The following is a 20,053-nucleotide window of genomic DNA, read 5'->3' on the forward strand; positions in this document are numbered from 1 at the left end:
TTCATATGATTTGATGTATTCTTCGGGATCAGAAAAATCTGTCATAGATCTTCTCTGAAGATTAGGGCAATAAGCAATCTAAGATTCTCCGATCTTCAAAGGAAAGTATAAATAATGACTACAAGGTCACTGAAAAAAAATTTTAGTACAAGCAGCAAAAAACCAGACTTATATTTCATCTAACTGATGCTTGCTTCATGTTTTCCAAAACTCAAGGAAATAAAACTTTAAAGATTGACTTTTCTTTTTAAAAAGAAATCTAAAAGAGGCTTATGTCTAACTTAAACCAAAATCAGGGGAGTATCAGCTACTTCTAGGAAAAAGGAAGACAGAAAATTACTACTTACACTGCATTTTAAATTGTATGAGATTAGAGAATAAGGACTCTTTTGCTTATGTTATTTATATGTTTAATAACAGTAGCTGCCATTTATTGAGCACCTACTAAGTGCCTGGCACTGTATTAAGTACTTCACATGAAACGTGGTAGAATGATTAAAAGTGCATGTTTGGAATCACACTGCCTGAGTTTAAATGCTGACCATTTACTACTTGTGTGTTCTTGAGAAACCTACTGAACCTCTGTCTGTCTGTTCAGTTGAAACATGGAGATAATAACTGTATTGACATCATAGGATTGTTTGAGAACTAAAGGTGTAGCATACTGTAAGTACTCAATATATGTTAGCAATTATTATTATCTCATTTAAGGCATGCAGATAATTTAATGAGGCCCCCATATTTTCCCGTTTTTTGGTGGCAATATGAAGCACATAAGGTTAGGTTACTTGACCAGGGTTAACCACCTGGGTCAGGCTCAGCTCTGTTAAATTCTCAAGGCCTATACGTTTAATAACTACAATATACTATATTGCCAAATAACACTGGGAACCTCAAATCCTTTTTGCACTCGGGCAGAGTACAAACAGTTAAGTTGTATGTGCCTGAAATTAGCAATATAAGAGTCCTTGAGTTGCCATCACAGTTGCTAAATTCACTTCTGATGGGCTCGTAGGGAATAAGATTCCATCCCACAAGCATTTCCAGTTCATAATCTCAATCAATCATGGGAAGAACTTAAAAAACAGTTATGTACATTTTGAAACCTAGCAGTTAAACAACAAAACACTCAGTGTATCTCTTTATTTATTTATTTGTTTATTTATTTATTTTTAGCTGTGTTGGGTCTTTGTTGCTGCGCACGGGCTTTCCCTAGTTGCGGCGAGCAGGGGATTCTCACTGCGGTGGCTTCTCTTGTTGCGGAGCACAGGCTCTAGGCGCGGGACTTCAGTAGTTGTGGCACGTGGGCTCAGTAGTTGTGGCTTGCAGGCTCTAGAGCGCAGGCTCAGTAGTTGTGGCACACGGGCTTAGTTGCTCCGTGGCATGTGGGATCTTCCCGGACCAGGGATCGAACCCATGTCCCCTGCATTGGCAGGCGGTTTCTTAACCACTGCACCACCAGGGAAGCCCAGTGTACCTTTTTATAAAAGCCAATGTCTGTAGTTAATTCCCCTTTCCCTCCTTTTTTCTTGGTAGGTGCAACTGATTCATATGGCTACAAGAGACAGATGTTGTTAGCCCTGTAAATTCATGCATGCTCTACGATCAGGTTTTGCAGTTAAGAAGTTGAGTTCATGAAGGTCAATCTGTGTGGACTAGGGATATTTAATTTATAGCCAGGATTATGCCTTTGACTACCTGGTACAATGCTGGGGTATGCTGTCAGAGCACAGAACATAATAAATAATAACCACAATAAATGTGCTAGGAAACTGGTATAGAAGTTGCCTAGATTGATGGATCTCATTTGCTACCCTCTATTATTCACCTCCAATGGAAATTACAATTTGCTTGTAAAGATCTCTCATTTATTTAACTTCAATCTTTAAAAAAAATTTTCTTTCCCTCCTAGTTATTTATATGTGTTTATCAAGTTTGTTTTTTCTTTTTTAAAATAATATTCCTTTGAGGGGGAGTTAAAAGAGTCAGCTTTGCCTGGCAGCATGCCAAGTAGAAAAACCACTACCATCAATTTTCTTTCCAATAAAAGATAATGCTCAGTGGTAGACTTAAATTCCCAGTCTAACCTCACTGGGTGTGGACGAGGTTCTCAAAGGCTACTAAATGGAGCAGGGTCTACACCAGGAAGGAAGGAATTTTTATTAGTAACAAGAGTGAAAATTAAACCGTCATATATGGTGATAGCCAAGTAGGGAGGAAAGAGAAGTGTAAAATCAAAACAAAAGGATTATGTAAGGGTACATCTCCATAAAGTGGAGGAGCGCGGGTGGCTCTTTTCAGAATATGTCAAGGGGAAAAGAAATAGTCCATGTACTTCTCCTCTCCCAAATGCATGTACCTGAGGAGTTTGAGAACCATTTGGAAAAGGATTAAGAAGCAACTCAAGTAGCTACCTCGTTCAATTTTTCTTAAACATTCTTTCTAAATGATTGATACAGCCCTTCAAGAATCTGCTGAAAATAACAAATCTTCTACCTAAAAAAAAAAGTGAGCACAAAATTTCATACAATTTCAGGATCCTTGAAACACATCTATAGATCCAGGGACTCCGAGATTAAGAACCACAGGAGTCTCAGGAGAATGCTTTATGCTTTATAGGGTGTAGATCAGAACGTTGGCCAAGTTAAATCAGCACTCCAGCTGCAATAGAACTGTTGAAAATACTGACCACTTTATATAGTTTTATAAACTTCTAAATGCTTTCTCATATATGACTTATTTGATATATTAGCCTAATAGTAGACATCTAGGTACTCAGCTCAATAGATTAGGTAATAAAAAGGGTAATACTGAATACCTACTCTGTGCCCTGCTGCTTACAAATGTCTGATATTCTATTAGGATTAGATTTTGTATAAATAAAATGTTCCCTCGTGAAACATGAATACCCTTGGTTGGTGAACACTGAAGCGCTCAGCTTCTAATACCTTAGAATGAATATTTATCAGATTTTTTTCCCAACAAGAAACAAAATACTTAGATTTTTGAAGGTGTTAAGATAGACACCTAGATGAACAGTTCTCAAAATTTTATCTGAGGACACTGGGGAGGTACATGACGTCCTCTCTTTGCCAATTATCAACACATATCTTTGTGAATCTGGATTTTCTTCATATACTTCAACCAACACAACATATTGCAACAGATTGGATGCAGAAGCAGATATGAGAATCCAACTGTCTTCTATTAAGCCAGACATTAAAGATTTACAAAGATGGAAACAATGCCACACATTTCACTACATTTTTTTGTTTTGGAAAATAGAGATAACCTGTAATGCATTTTTTATTTTAAGTAAATTTACATATATTTTAAAATTGTTTTATTTTCTAAATGATAAACATCAGTAGCTATGATCCACATAAACAAAAGCTCTTCAGAGTCCTCACCAAATTTTAAGTGTTTTTAAAGGGCCCCTGAGACCAAAAGGTTTGAGAACTCGATAAGTCTCAGAAGACAGGTCTGGGTGGATGAGCAAGTGCAAGGGTGAGAGGGGTGTGAATACAAGAGTCAAGGGATGGAGGACAGCAGTGTGCCTCTTGTCTTGGGATTGGGGTCCCTTGACTGGTACTAAAAGTGGAGAAAGATGCCGTGCAGTCTCTCTTCATTTTGTTTGTGACCTGTTCTAAACACAGTGGTCATGGCAGCGCAATTTCTGGAAACAGATCTCAAGAATCAAGCAAGTAGAATCTCAAATCCTAAAACTAGGACAGACAACTGCTGATTGTTAAATGAAGTACACTGAAGCTCCTCCTTTTTCTCCAATGAGAGTACAAAACATGTTTGGAGCTCTAGATTTTGTTTGTTTGTTTGTTTTGCCAAATGATACAAGATTTGTTATTATTGGGTTTTGCATTGTTTGTTAATTTTTTCACCGTTTGTAATACCATTTCCTGGAAAAAAAAAATCTAAAAGGGGACAAATCGGTAGCGGATAGAGGGAAAGACTAAATGTACCTTCAAAGAAATTCATCTTAAATTTTAATATTTACCTACTACGCACTAAGCATTGTGCTAGAGTACACTGCAGTAGAGAGGAAACAGCCTTGAATTTGGAATAAGAAAAATTGTTTCAAACCATTCATTTGTTACACTATTTTGGATAATTAAACCTATCTCGTTTACTTATCTATAAAATATGGATAATAATATTTATATCACAAGGTTGTTAGAGACTAAAAAGAGATAACCTATGTCAATTGGACAGCGTAGTGCATTGTAGGTCTTCCTTGAATAGCCCGGAGAGTGCATGTAAAGGCCAATGATAATCTAGTAGGGGAGATGAGACGTGTCGACAAACACTTTACAAATACAAGGCGGAAGGTCTGACGTGCCAGTGTCACTACAATTGTATTTAGAAAGTGCTACGGAGAAGTAAGGGAAGGAGGAGTCACACTTCTTGGGATGGAGAAAGATGTTTAGAGAAATCACGGGTCGCTGAGTGAACCCCTCTCCCACTTCCCGACCCCTGAGGTGGCTCCAGCCGAACATCCCGGCCCAGCTCAAGTCCCCCGTGGGATGTCAGAGCCACCTCCACGCCAGGCTGGAAGTGCTCCGCACTCCAACCTTGCCCGGCTCATCGCGGGCACCTCGAGCGTGGGCGTCCAGCCCCAGCAGGCATTCGCAGCGACCAGTGGCCGGGGTCTGGGCACTAACCTGCGCCCACCCACTCCGAGCTCCGCGCGGGTTAAGTGGAGGAAGGGAGGGGTAGGGGAGAGTAACTCCGAAGTTCCCAGCCTCCGAACACCCACTCTCCTCGCTCACGCAGCCACTCTCCGCCACCCAGCACGTCCTCATACAACCCGCAGGGGCAGCCCCGAGACCTCGGACTGCGGCGAAGCGCCGAAGCCAGCCCCACTTCCCAGTCCGAGGGAACCCATCGACCCGCGTTCTCTCGCTCGCTCATCTATTGGCACTGCCTTGCTCCTCCGGCTCCAGTCACGGGGAAAGCGGCCCTGAGACTTAGAAAGTCCAGCGGAGCACGGGGTGGGAACCAAGGCAGGCGGGCCAGGGGATTGCCGATCGCACGGATGGGCGCGGGTGCCGGCTCGCGCTGTCTGGCGGGTGGCGGCGCCGACTAGCCTATGCGGCGCGTGGCTGGAGCCGCGCGTCCGCCGCCCCCTCACCTCGTACCGGCGCTGGCTACCCCGGCTCCCGGGAGAGCCGTCCCGTGGAGGACTCTCGCGCCGCCCCGGGTGGGAGCCGGCGAGCTGCTGAAGGGGGGCCGGAGGGAGGCAGCAAGAGGGAGGGAGCGCGCGCGGGCGGCGGCGGTGGCGGCGACGGCGGCGGCCCCTCCCCCTCCCGCCGCCGCGGAGAGCGCAGGGAGCAGCCGGGGGCTCGGTGGCGGCGGCGTCTGGCTCCAGCTCCTCCTCCTCCTCCGCCTCTGCCTCCTCCATCTCCTTCTCGCTCGCTCCATCTGCCGTGGATATGGCCCGTCGCTGGAGCACAAAAGAGTCTCTGCGGTGGAGGTCTGCGCTGGTCTTGCTTTTCCTCGCCGGGGTGTACGGTAAGTGTCCTCGTCCCCGCGCCCCGCTCACTGAACAAAGCTGGGGCGACCCCGGGCCCCGAGGCCTCCAGGACAGGGGGCTCCCCGAGGAACCGGCAGAGACCCCGGCCGCCTGCGGGACAAAGACCCGGCGAGGGATGGATGTAGCGGAGGGGGTGTCCACACACGAAGATGCTTTGGTCCATTCGTCTGTCTCCAGACCCTCGGGGTGTTGGAGGGTGTTTGGGCGTCCCGGACCCGGGGAGCCCCCGGGGAGCTAGAGGGTGGCGGACGGACTTCCCGACCTGGGCTGGAGGGCCACGGTGGCCGGCTGGCTCCTCGAGGACTCGTAGCCCCTTGAATAACACACACACACAAAGATGTACGACTGTGGGAGAAAGAAAGGGAGGTCGCCCCTCGCCGCTGGCCGGGACCGTCCTGCCACCCCCGAGCCTCCCGGGGCCAGGAAGTTCACTCCCCAGTGGAATTCACACCGCACCGATCCCTCACCGTCCCCACTCCCTGGCAAAGCAGCCCACTCTTTTTTTCCCATCCCTGCACTTCGGGGGCTCTGCTGATGGCGAGCATGCAGGATCCTGCCCCTTTCTCTGGAGCAGCACGCGGGAGAAGGCCAGAAAATAGTTTCCAGCCCCACCTCAGTCTCTCCCTCTTAGGGCGTACATGTCTGCCCTGACTCCCGGTTCGTTTGGCATTTCGTACATCATTGTCCGCTAATGTTGTCACTGTTGCTTTATTCCAGTCTGTGGATTGTATTACATATATTCCTTTGAGGTTAAGAGACGGCTGAGGCTATGAGTAAGGACCAAGCTTTACGTAGTACACAGGGGTCAGAACAAGAGCTAAAAGGAGTTAATTGGGAAGAACATTCATTGCTTGAGAGACTTGAGTTCCACTTCTGACTTGACTGTTTTTGGTCATCAGTTAAAAACATTGTATAGTTTTTTCAGAGAACACAGTTAACCTTTACTTTTGGGAGTGGTGCTTTGATTTCTTCAGAAGAATATAATTAGAAGTTACCATTCTTTGGTAAATTTTACTTCTGAAAAGTCTAAGTCATTTGCCACAAACACTTAATTCCCCTAATGGTGGTGGGGATGGAGTTCAGTCAACATGTAATTTACGAGTAAGTATTACCTCTTTTGAAAGCATTTATGTATGGAATTGAATGTCACGGTAACTTTTAAAACCTGAGAAATTACAGGAAATGAAGAATTTAATGAACTGAAATTGACATTTACTGCCAACCAAGAAATAGTGGTTTTTCTGTGTGGTTCAGAATGTATTGCTCTCTGACCTGATTAATATATTTTTATTTTTGTTTGGGAGGAGTTGGCCCACATTTGATGTGGTAATTGCCAATGGCGTGCTTATTTGAACGGAAAACCCAGTGCATGACTTCTGATTGTTAGTTGCATCAAGTGGCTGTGATCCCTACTTGCTTGGTGACTTGTGGATTTGGGTCTGCACCAGAGATCAATAAGCTATTATGTGTTTCTTCTAGCCTGAAGGTGGGTGTAGCTCTACTCTAGGTTTGGTGTAATGGCCCAGGAGAGAGCAGAAAGCTAGAGGCATCTTTAATCTAGGGTGATTAAGAGTGTCCAGCTTTGTCCTCTACTATAATCAGAATTGAGTCTTAGCGATGTCTGATAAGATTGGATAAATAAACAGGTTCTTTTAGTACTGCTTTCATTAACAGCTATGTCATTAGTGTTTGAATTAGAAGTCTTTTTGCCTCTAGGGATAAGAGGCTGTGAACCCCCGAATTTGTCTTGGTGCATCCTTTTGTACTTGTACACAAAATGACTTTCTGGTAGGTGCTTATCAGATATTTATGTTTTGGGGATTTGTGTTTAGTGAGGAATTGTTAGTAGGCAAAGACTGAAGCTACTTTTTCCAACAGTGTGGGGTCAGATTATAAAACTAGCAAGTGATTATGCTAAGGGTTGATATCGCAAGCCACACAGCAAGTTTCAAAGTGTAAAGAAAAAGGAGGTAGTGAGCCAGGCGGGACACTAAACTGTGAGCAGAGATTAAAGGAACCCTTCACTCTGCATTTGGGGAAATTCTCTTTATTGCTGCACTTTTTGTCTTCTTCTGTCCTGTGTGGATTTATATTAGAGAAGAAGCAGCTATAATAATAGTGTGTGTGTGGCGGGGGTGGGGGGGGGTGTGTGCTTTCATATCAATAGTGGGGTTGTTTTACTTGAATATGCAGTAGTTGTGATGAGGAGTGGATGCGTCCTGAGAAGTACCCATCACCTGTTCTGAGCCTTTAGAACAAATATACACTGTAATTTATGAAACTGTCCCTTATACAGCAAAATGTGTGTTTTTTTCAAAGTGGCTTCAGAAATAATGAGAAACCTCTGTTAATGCAACTGAATATTCAGAGTAACCCTTAACTTAGACCCAGTGAAAAAAATGCAGGTTGATTGGCTGATATTTGGGCAGTTCCAATACTAACTCTTCACAGAGTGACTCTTTCTTATCTATTAAACTGTAATATTAAATGGCTCCAAGTTGTGCCTTGAATCTTTGAAACATTTCAAATACCTTAAAAGTAATCTTTCTATTTTGGTGCTTAGTTTCTTCACATGACCATTTTAGTGGACTATATGACTAATATATGTGACTGTTTTAGTGGAATAGTATGACTGTTTTACTTCCAAGTTACTTTTCTGAATGCCAAAGCCTTATTTGAAACTCTAGATTATGATATGGAATACAGTTAATGTTTTCTAGGAGTAGTTGTTCAAAGACCAACAATTATCTTTCAGGAGCTGCTGTAGCTTAACTGCACCGAATGTTCCTGAGAGTTAGGAGAAGGTAAAGATTGACCTCTGCCATTGGAAGTTTGAAGGGATAAGAACAGTTAGTGGGGGCAGCTGTGACCTTGCTGGGCATGTGTTAGGCCTGCTGTAAGAGGAGAAGGTGCTTCTTCATATCTCACATGGGGATATCTGGCTGTTAAAATGTGTGGAGGTTTCCCAAACTGTCTCCTAGTCAATAGAAGCTGTCAGTCTTGCTAACCTCCCAAGCCATAATTTGATAATTATGGCAGTTTCATTGCTTTATCCTTTTCCACTCTGTCTCCCAAATCAGTGTTTTCTAATCTTTTTAGAAGATTAAAATACCTAAAATACATTTTATATTACTCCCAGTATACAGAACAAAACAAAGTTCATGAAATAATACTTGCTGGTACTACCTGTGATGTACTCTGATGTTTTCTAGTCTATTTCACCTCCCTTCTCTCCTGCTTCCTTTCTTCATTTACTGGTTTGGACTCATTAAAGTAATTTTGGAATTATAGAATACAGTTATTAGTTTGTAAAAGCACTGCCCTAGATGAAGCCTTAAAATGTAATTTTAAATGTTTGCTGTATTTGTATATCATTTTACAGTAGCCTTGAAGAGTTGTAGGTGGTAAAGTCTTCGGTTACTTGCTGCTAGAGCTTTTGGGAGCAGTAAGAACTCTCCCTGACATGTACTGACTGACTTATGACAAAATATCTTTAAACTGGTTTTCAGCTGATTATAGTCAAAAGTTCTTTCTGTACACACTGCTGTTCTAGATGTTGTGGGAGCATAGCATATTCTTTTTACTCTTGCATCTTATGTCTAATGAGTGAGTCTTTCTCTGTGAATTTTATGGAACTTTCAGCAGGATTTTATAAATTTCCAGTTTAAGGATAGGCTAGAAGTTCCAATTTTAGAAAGGTTGTAGAAATAACTAGAACATGAGAAAAATAATCTAAACCAGATTCCAATTACTTCTAAAAAAGTCAACCTTGATTACATAAAATATGTTGAATAAAACTGAATTAATTGCTTAATATAAACCCTTCCTTGGGTTTAGAATCTAAATTATGTCCATATCCTAGGGAGAATATAAAGGTATGCAGCACATTCCTCAAAATTCTAGGTGGTTACCAGGCAGAAACTATTGAATGACCACTTTCAGAGGGGTACCTGTGTTCCAGGGAGAGTATGGAGGAGATCTGAATGATGCATGGTAAATGATTTAGAAGGTTGCTAGAAAGTAAAATCTCTGAAGAAAACATAAAAATGTCAGGCTGAAAAGTGAGTAGCAGTTTAAAAAAATGTTTGGGGAAAAAAGGACTTAATTTTTATGGTTAGAAAATTTAAAGCTTATCAAGAAATTAAGGCAACAATGAGAACTTTTTGTTTTTCTGATGTGAGGCATTTTTGTATTTGGGGGTTTTTTGTTTTTTTCTTAACATCTTATCAATGAAATTACAGTTTAAAGAATGAAGGGTAAAAAGGGGGTAAATACCTTTAATATAGGTGAGATGTATGTAGATTTAAGCAAATAGAAAATGTTTTATTTCAGAATTTCAGAATGAGTACTAACCCTGTTCCTGCTACAAGTCTTTATAGGTAAATGAAGGTTGCTCTAAACTTAGGAATTGAGGTCGAATAAATGATTTCTAATTTCTCAGGTTATCTTTCCCTCCCGTTTCTTGGTTTCTCTTCATTTTCTGCTCACTCCACCCCGTCCTTTGAGGGAGGGGTGAGTAAGATGTATACTACTTATTCCCCATTTTCTAAGGTGTAGGATTGGATTAGATCCTACAAATACAAGTTACCAATTTGTCTGTTCAGATGCATGTCATTAGTCCTTTTAAGTAGATGCAACAGTAGATGTGTATATAGATAGATAGGTCTGTCTATCTGTCTGTCTATCTATCTATCTCTAGTTTCAATATGAAATTAGCTTAGGGAATTCTCACCCTCTAAACTATAGAAGGAAGGGAAGGAAACTAACATTTACTAAATTAAGTTCAGATACTGTGGTTGGTCTTCATTCATTGCCTGTTAATATTCATTAGGTCTTATTTAGAAATCCTACAAGGTATTTATTCCTCTTTTTATGGAAGAGAAAACTTGAAGCTCAGAGAAGTTGTCACTTATCTAAGATCAAACCACTAGGAAGTAGTAGAGCCAGGACCGAAACCTAATCCTGTCTGTCTCTTCACTCTTTCATTCATTTAGCAAATACTTGGCGAGCACTTGCTTACGTCTGGCACTATGTAAGGCACGACAGCCTGGTGGATGTGGTTTCTGCCCCCATGGAGCTTCCAGCCTAGTGAATAACTTGTAGTAAGTGCTTTAACAAAAAACAAACAAGAGACAGCGATAGTGAATACCAGGCACAGAGTAGTTAGAGGAAGCCTTCCTTGTAGAGGAGAATGAAAGACCTGAAGGATAGCTAACCATGTTATGAGTGGGATAAGAGAGCCTTGCACATGGGAGCAACATGTGAAGGACCCAGAATTAGGAAAAAGCTGATGTGGAAGAGCTGGTGTGTTGCAGGTAAACAAATAAAATCCGTAGCCGGAGCACAGTGGTCCTAAGCGTGACAAGGTGAGGCTAGAATCTTAGGCAGGAACTCAGGGCTTTGGAAACTATGGTAAAGAGTTTGGGTTTAAGTGTAACTGTTGACACAGTTTAAATGACGTAATGTGATCTTTGTTTTGAAACAGTCGCTTTTGCCACTGTGTGGATTGTTGAGAAGTAGGCAAGAGCAGAGGTGGGATGATAGGTTTTGGCTGTAATGCAGGTGAGAGACACTGAGGTGGTAGCAGTGGAGGTGGAAAGAAGAGTATGGATTGCCCCTTTCTTTGATAGGGAAGAAAAGGGTGCTTCCTCTCTCCTCACAAGAGGTTAAGGAGGAAAATATTAGTTCAAGTGTACTTAGGTCTGTAGGTTTTGTAGTAGGATGACGGAGAATTCTCAAAGTGTTAGGACATGAGATCATCAGGTGAGAGTGAAGAAAAGGGCCAAGAGGTTGCGGGTGATTTCTGTTTTCATAATTCAGTAAATCAGTTTAGACCCTTAGGAAGTTAAGTTTCTGTTTATTTTCATCTAGAGAAGAGAAGGCTAAGAACACTCAGTTCAAGAAGGGATATTGTGTGTGAATAGTTGTATAGCATATGACACTAAGGAGTGGGGATTTAAGTTACAAGGGGGGAGGCTTAAGAAGGGTTCTGTGGAGAACTCAGTTCTAAGGACTATTCATTTTTGTCTATGAAATAAGTACAGAACAAAACTTTCTACAGTGTTTTAAAAGTACTTAAGGCAAAAAGGAAAGGGTGGAATAAAAGTTAGATTTCAAGGACTTTTTGCCCAAGTTAAACGCTTTCTACTAAGTAATCAATTAAAGATTGCTCTATATCTTAGAAGAGTCAAGAATGCATTGGTGGATTAGAGAACTTCAAACATTTTTGGAAAAATAAAGTGACCTTTTACCTTTCTTCCCTGGATTGAATAGTTTATTTACAGAATATATTACTTTAGAAGGTCCCAAAACTTCAAAATAAATGACGCCAACTGAACAGTTTTCTAGTTCTCTCGAATACTTTATAACTCACTGCCCTGCCCTGCTAGTATCAGTTTGGTGAAGAAGTGAAATCGTTTTACATTCATGTTTTTACCATTGAATGAGAGTAACTTCATACTTACCTTTAATTCACTTGAATTTCAGTTTTTAGAGATGGGTTATGGTGTTAATCTTTTCATATCGAGGTTAAATGGAGCACAGTGGGATGTGTCATAGTTGGAATTTACCGTTCAAATGTAATTATCTGACTTAATTTCATTGATTGTTAAAGTATCTTATAGGTTTTAATAAGTTGGAGAAGACATGAATCTTTTATCTGGCATATTCTGAAATAGAATTCAGTTTCTTGGAATTATTATTGCCTGTTCTAGTGATACTAAAACCTTTTACCAAGAGTTAGAATACAGAACTCCTTTACAAAAAGATGCTTTTCTTAAATCCTCAAAATAACTCTGAGGTAGGTATTATTAGAAGAAACTGAAGCTTTGAGAGTAGTGATTTTGCCTAAGGTTTGCATCTCTCTGCTGCTGTTCTCTTCATGTAAAGGCTCGTTAGTTTTTTTTTTTTTTTTTTTTTTTAAACATCTTTATTGAAGTATAATTGCCTTACAATAGTGTGTTAGCTTCTGCTTTATAACAAAGTGAATCAGTTATACATATACAATATGTTCCCATTTCTCTTCCCTCTTGCATCTCGGTGCTTTGTGACCACCTAGAGGGGTGGGATGGGGAGGGTGGGAGGGAGGGAGATGCAAGAGGGCTCGTTAGTTTTTAATCTATGTTATTGTAACAGCCCCAACTAGTCTTGACTCTGGTCTTGTCCTGATTCACTCACATCACACAGAGGAGCAGCAGAGTGACTCTTCTACAGTGAGGATATGATTATGTAACTTTCTTGCTTAAAACCAATAGTTCCCTATTCTTAAAATAGAAGCGTCACTAGGCCCTTCACGATGTAGCTAGTTTTTCCCTTTCTTGTCTCTTGTCACTCCCTCCACCATGCCCTTCCCCTCCACCGTGTTTGTGCCATACTGAACACGGTTCTCTTGTCTCCTGGCCTTTGCACACACTGTTCTCCCTGCCTGGTTTTCTCTTCCTCCACCACTTTCTTCACTAGGCTAACTCCTGTCAGCCTTCAGCTTTCCTTTACATATTACCTCCTTTGGGAAGTCTCTTCTGGTTCCTCAAAACTAGGTGCCTGTCTCCTAAGCACCTCAGACTGTTCTTAGTATGCACATTTGGTATTTTCCTGTTTTACCTCTCCATATTTCCCCCTGGAGCGTACATCGCTGCCTAACAGATACATATTGTGAGGCTCAAATGTAAGTCATATACATAGTTTTCAATTTTGTAGTAGCCGCATTAAAAATTTAAAAAAAGCAGGTGAGATTAATGTTAGTAATGTATTTAACCTGATATATCTAAAATATTATCATTTTGACATGTAATCAATACAAAATTATTAATGAAATATTCTGCATTATGTTTTTCATACTAAGTCTTCAAAATCCAGTGTAAATTTTTTTTTTTTTTTTGGCTGCGTTGGGTCTTTGTTGCTGTGCACGGGCTTTCTCTAGTTGCGGTGAGCGGGGCTACTCTTCGTTGCGGTGCGCAGGCTTCTCATTGCGGTGGCTTCTCTTGTTGCAGAGCACGGGCTCTAGGCGCCCGGGCTTCAGGAGTTGTGGCTCGCGGGCTCTGGAGCGCAGGCTCAGTAGTTGTGGCGCACGGGCTTAGTTGCTCTGCGGCATGTGGGATCTTCCCGGACCAGGGCTCGAACCCGTGTCCCCTGCATTGGCAGGTGGATTCCTAACCACTGCGCCACGAGGGAAGCCCTCCAGTGTAAATTTTATTCTTACAGCTCATCTCAATTGGACTAACCACATTTCAAATGCTTAACAGCCACTTTGAAAACAGTCAGTATCTATTAAGGCTGAGTGTAAACATGCCCTGTGATCCAGCAGTTCTGCTCCTGGTATAAACTCAACAGAAGTGGGGACGTCACGTGCGTCAGAAGACACGTACAAGGATATTCATAGCATCCTTGCTTGTTTTAATTCCAGATTAGACAGAACCCATATGTCCATCAGCAATAGAACAGATGAATAAATTATGGTATATCGTATATTCATATAAGGGAAGACTGTACAGCAGCAGTTCTCAAACTTTTGGGACGCAGGGCTCCACAGTTATTGAGGGATCCAAAGAATGTTTTTTGTATGGCAGATATATATGTTTTTAAATATGGTAAATTAAAGTTGAGAGATTGTTAAAATATTTATTAACCCATTTAAAATGACAAGAAACCAACCCCATTACGTGTGACCTTAAGTAGCATACGTTTTAAAAATATGTAAAATGACCACTAAAATTTCCAAAAAAAAAAAGTTTAGTAAGAAGGATGGCGTTGCTATACATTTTTGCAAATCACTGTAATGTCTGGCTTAATAGAAGACAGCTGATTTCTCACGTCTGCTTCTGCAGTCAGTCTGTTGTGACATGTTTTGCTTGAAGTATAGGAAGGAAATCTGGCTTCACATAGATAATTGTAAAGGGAGAAGAATTTTAGTAGCCTTTTCAGATAAATGTGAATATTCTTTGACGCTACACCAGAACTTGACAAGTAGTTTTTTAAAGTTTAGTTGCAGTGTGGAATCTGAAATCAAATCAGTGAGCTTTCTGTATTCTATTAAACTCTGAAAGGGTGTTGGGAGTTCCCAAGAGTCCACTGACCACGTTTTGAGAACAAGATGCTCTCATTACAGGGTAATGGAAAAGAACAAATTTTTAAAAAATAAGGAAAAAACCCCAAAGTACCGCTGCAGGTAGGGTGGGTAAATGTCACATGTTGATCAAAAAATGTTAGGCACACAATTATAGCTACCGTATGAGTACAGTGTTAGAAGTTAGACTAATGTAGGAGAGCAGTTGCCTCTTGGGGTTGGGCGGGGGTGGGTAGTGATTGAGATGGGTACCATGGAAGCTTCTGGGCTGCTGGTCGAATCTATATCTTGACCTAAGCGGTGGTTTACACAGATACGGGTTTTGGAGGTGATAACTCATGGAACTATAAACTTGCAATTAGTGCATTTTTGTATGTATATTTCAAATAAAAGTTATTAAGTAATAACTTTTGAAAAAAAAGAATAGAATAATGTTGAATAATAGTATCCATAGAAGATTTTCTGATAATGTAGATTCTCTCTAGTGTTTGCATTTAGTTTTTGTTCTTTTTTGCTTGATTTTTTGCCATTGCGTTTGATAATTAAAAACAATTTTAAAACTTTGTACTTTGGAAATTTCAAGCATATTCAAAAGTAGAGACACTAGTATAATTAACCTGATATACCCAACATCCAGCTTCAACAAGTGATCATTATATGGCCAGCCTTGTCTTACCCACTCCTCCACGCACTCCCTAAACCCAAATGATTTTGAAACAAATCCCAAGTACCTAATCTAATACTATTTCAGTATGTATCTCTAAGATGTGAAGGCTTCAAAAAACAAAAACAAAAAACAAACCTTAAGTCCAATACCACTATCACACTTAAAAAGTTAACAGTTCCTAATTATCATTACATATCTAGCCATATACACATTGCCCTGGTTGTTATATAAACATGAAGTTTTAGAAACTTTTTGGATCAGGATCCAGATAAGGTCCATACTCTGCAGTCGATATCTGTTAAGTCTTTAGTTTTAATGGTTCCCATCCCCTTTTTTTCAAAATTTTAAGTGTGATGCTTGCTGTAGGTTTCTGATATTCTTAATCAAATTGGAGCTATTACATGAGTTCCTATATAAAATAAGGTTTTGAGAATAGATATTTAATTTTGACACATAAGTGTTTTCATTTCCAAGATGATCATAAGTTATTTATGAGGGCCAGAATTATGTGAGTGAATCATACCTAGCATCATGCCAGACAGTATTTGTTGAATAAATGAATTCATTTATCCACGAATGGAGTGAATTACATTCATGTGATTCCTTATGTTGAACTACTTTTGCATTTATGGGATAGACCACAACAAGTTGGTAATAATATATTGTCTTTTAATCTGCTGGAATACACTGACTAATTTTCTTAAGGCTTTGTGTTTGTATCTATGAAATCAGTCTGTAGTTACTGCCAGTGTTTGTATCTATGAAATCAGTCTGTAGTTACTTTCTAACTCCCTCCACCCCTTTTCTTTCTCTCTCCTGTGACCTGACTTCCTCTCTCCTCTTCCCAATTTTCATATCTGTTGATCTGTTCTTTTAGATACACTTATAATACATACACCTTTTAAAATTGATTTCAGTGGTCAAGAACAATGTAAACAAATTTATTGTTCCAGTTGCGATTATTTTGCCTTTTCAGATTAGGGAAGGAGACCTGTATAGCTACGGTTACAATAAGAAAGCAAAAATGAACAGCCTTGTCCTGCTGACAGGAGAAATGTTTTCATTCCTAGTGAGGATGAACTTTGTTTCATTAAGCAAGGTAATACAGATGAGCCTGTCAGAAGTAAATCCCTTCTTATGAATGGGCCTTATGACCAAAGAAGCAAATAAGATAACCTTAGTGGAAATGGACTGGTTGTATGAGAAGTAGAATTCATGTCTGAAAGAGGCATCTGTGGAGTAAAACGGAGATGCTAAATGAAGACTGAGCTCAGGTCCAGGGGAAGGACCACTGTGTTCTGCCAGATGGGCACTTCTAGTCTGTTGGGGATGATTATACTTTAAGACCACACTTATTTGCTCAAAAGGTAGCAGCCACAGCGTTAACCAAAATATGGCCCCAGTACTGTGTAAGGTATGACCTTGTGTTTTCACTGACATGATTACTTGTACGTAAGACTATTCACGCTGGTAAGAGGGTAGGAGATGGAGGGGGAACCTACTATTTGTGCAGCTGGAGCGGAATCACTACACACAGTTTAGGTTCTGATGTCAGTGAGTAAGGCTAAAGTATAGTTCTTTTAAAACTCTCTGAAATCATCTTCAAGTACAGTATACATGTTTTACAATATTCAGAGCTGAACAGCATACTTTCATTAAGTACAAAACATCCAGTTTTCTCTCTAGCGTTGGTACAGAAGTTTTTTTGAGCACCAGATAAAATGGTTGTATTTAGGGGCCATATGAAAAATATGAGTGAGCACAGATAAAATTGCATAAATTCAGTCTGAATAGGATTCAGCTCCGCATTACTTTTTCCACTGCATTACAATAAGGAACTGATGCTTGATGTGATTGAAGTATGTGGGTGTTACAGAGGATTCGAATTAGGATACGTGATTTATCCCCGCTTTTTATATATTTTGTGTATTTTTAAAAAATTTATTCTTTTGTTCCCTGACCTAAGTAGGGGGCTCGCTACAACAAAATTTAAAATAATAGAAGTTACGGTTTTTTATAGGTTTTTTAGAAGTCTACCCTGCAACTATAAGGGTGTGGTACTTTTGGGGAATAACTTTATGTTTTCAATTTCTACCTCTTTGAGCCAATTTTGTTAAAAATACTAAGTCATATTTTCCTAGAATATTGTAATTTCATTTCCATTTCCACATTTGCTTTAAAGTTGTACGTAATGTGCTCTCAAAAATATTTTCTACGTGTGATTATATCACGTTTGTCATTCCTAATACCTGTCTGTCATTCTTTTCTTGAACACACTTACCACAGTTTTCTCTATTTTAGGTTTTCTTAAAGAATCAGCTCTTGGTTTTATGGTCTACTGATTTTCTTGTTTTCTATTTTATTAATTTCTTCTTTGCACTTCTTTTTTTTTTTGGTTTATTTTGTTGTTTTTCTAGCTTTTAAGATGATTGTTTAGTTTGTTAATTTAATTTTTATTTTTAAAAATATACAGTAGATTTAATTCTTTTTCCTTCTGGTGTACAGGTCTATGCATGTTAACACATTACAGATTTGTGTAGCTACCATGCAAATAAGGATACATCACCCGAAAAAACTCCCTCCTGCTATCTTTTATAGTCACATCCTCTCCCCACCCATAATCTGATAACCACCCATCTATTTTTCATTACTATAGTTTTGTCTTTTTCAGATAAATAGAAGTGTACAGTGTGTAACCTTTTGAGACTGGCTTCCCTTACTCAGCATAGTCTTTGCGATCATCCACACTGTTGCACAGGACAACAGTTTATTATTGCTGATCAATATGCCATTTTGTATGGAGGCACCACAGTCGGTCACTTCACCTGGTGAAGGACATTTGAGTTGTTTCCACCTTTTGGCTATTTTATTTATTATCTGTGAACGTTCCTATACAGGTTTTTGTGTAGATATGCTTTATTTGTCTAGGATAAATAATTAGGAGTAGGGTTGCTGGGTCATAAGTTATACATATATGCTTAACTTTATAAGAAACTGCCAAACCATTTTCCACAGTGGCTGTACCAGTTTGCATTCTCACCGGCAACGTGTGCAAGTTCCAGTGGCTCTGCATCCTTGCTAGCACTTACTGTTGTCAATATTTTCTGGTTTTGTCATTCTGTTAGGTAAATAGCAGTATCTCATCTGATGTGAATTTGCATTTTTTAAAATGACTAATGATGTTTAACATCTTTTCATATACTTTTTTTTGCCATCTTTGTATCCCCTTGGATGAAGTATTTAAGTCCATAGCCCATTTTTGGCTTGGTTGTTTATTTTTTAACTGTTGAACTTTGAGAGTGTTTATATCTATATAGATATCAATACACACACACACACACACACACACACCCCAGGTCTATAGCTTGTCTTTTTATTCTCTTGACAGTGGCCTTGGCAAAACAGAAGTTTTTTAATTGATAAAATTCAATTTATCAATTTTTTATTTTATAAATTATATTTTTGGTATCAAAAAAAACCCACAACCCAATCAAAGTATGGGCAGAGCACCTAAATAAACATTTCTCCAAAGAAGACATACAGATGGCCAACAGGCACATGAAAAGATGCTCAGTGTTGCTTAATTATTAGAGAAATGCAAATCAAAACTACAATGAGGTATCTGTCACCTTACTCTAGTCAGAATGGCCATCATCAAAAAGTGTACAAACAATAAATGCTGGAGAGGGTGTGGAGAAAAGTGAACCCTCCTACACTGTTGGTGGGAATGTAAATTGGTGCAGCCACTGGAGGACAGTCTGGAGGTTCCTTAAAAAACTAAAAACAGAGTTACCATATGATCCAGCAATCCTACTCCTGGGCATATATCCAGAAAAGACAAAAACTCTAATTTGAAAAGATACATGCACCCCAGTATTCATAGCAGCACTATTTACAATAGACACGACATGGAAACAGCCTAAATGTCCATCAACAGAGGAATGGATAAAGAATATGTGGGGTGTGTGTGTGTGTGTGTGTATATGTATATATTTATAATGGAATATTACTCAGCCATAAAAAAGAATGAAATAATGCCATTTACAGCAACGTGGATGGACCTAGAGATTATCACACTAAGTGAAGCAAGTCAGGCAGAGAAAGACAAATATCATATGATATCACTTATATGTGGAATCTAAAAAAATGATACACATGAACTTATTTACAGAATAAACACACAGACATAGAAAACAACAAGGATGTTAAAATACTTCCCCAAATTAACTACATTAAAATTTGCATCCTCATTCTCAGCAATTATTTTGATTCCTTAAGTTTTATTCTCCCTCTCCCTTACCATTTTCTTTGCCCTATGTCAGTTTTCTTGAAGTCTTTAATTAGATTGATATTTCTATTTTGCTGAAGTACATTCTTGTATATTATCCCCCCACTTAAGAAATACATATTGGTTGTATATATTCTTAGGTGTGCACAGTTGAAATTGTTTCTTTATTTTGCCATCACACTTGAATAATGCTTTGGCTGGGTATAGAATTCCAGGTTCCAATATTTTCTGTTCAGAATTCTGTGTATGTTACTTTATCATCTTGTAACTTTAAGTTCCCATTTTGATTGTAATTCCTTTGTTCCTTTGGAAGCTTATCATAAATTTCTTTTTATCTTTGGAGTTTACCGTTTTCACCAGTGTGTGTTTAGTATGTATCTTCAGTCATTGTTACTGTTTGGTATTTGATGGGCATTTTATCTGAACATATCTAGTTGTATGTTCTAAAGATATTTTTCTAAAATACATGTGCATGTACATATATGTGTG

At 39.6% G+C, this 20,053-nt stretch overlaps 1 protein-coding gene across 4 annotated transcripts in view; it reads left to right on the forward strand.

The window, feature by feature from the left end:
* Positions 1–5,053: 5,053 nt before the first annotated feature.
* The window catches only part of LRP12 (LDL receptor related protein 12), an 82,021-nt gene continuing 67,021 nt past the window's right edge, over positions 5,054–20,053 (forward strand). For 3 of the 4 annotated variants that reach the window (XM_059901989.1, XM_059901990.1, XM_059901992.1), the window contains exon 1: positions 5,054–5,526. In XM_059901989.1, coding sequence (XP_059757972.1) covers positions 5,448–5,526 — 79 coding nt within the window. In that variant the 5' untranslated portion in view covers positions 5,054–5,447. The remainder of the gene's footprint in view (positions 5,527–20,053) is intronic. The other variant, XM_059901991.1, reaches the window with a different exon arrangement.

This window comes from Balaenoptera ricei, chromosome 17 (genome assembly GCF_028023285.1).
Source record: "Balaenoptera ricei isolate mBalRic1 chromosome 17, mBalRic1.hap2, whole genome shotgun sequence".
In the NCBI taxonomy this organism is placed as follows: domain Eukaryota; kingdom Metazoa; phylum Chordata; class Mammalia; order Artiodactyla; family Balaenopteridae; genus Balaenoptera; species Balaenoptera ricei.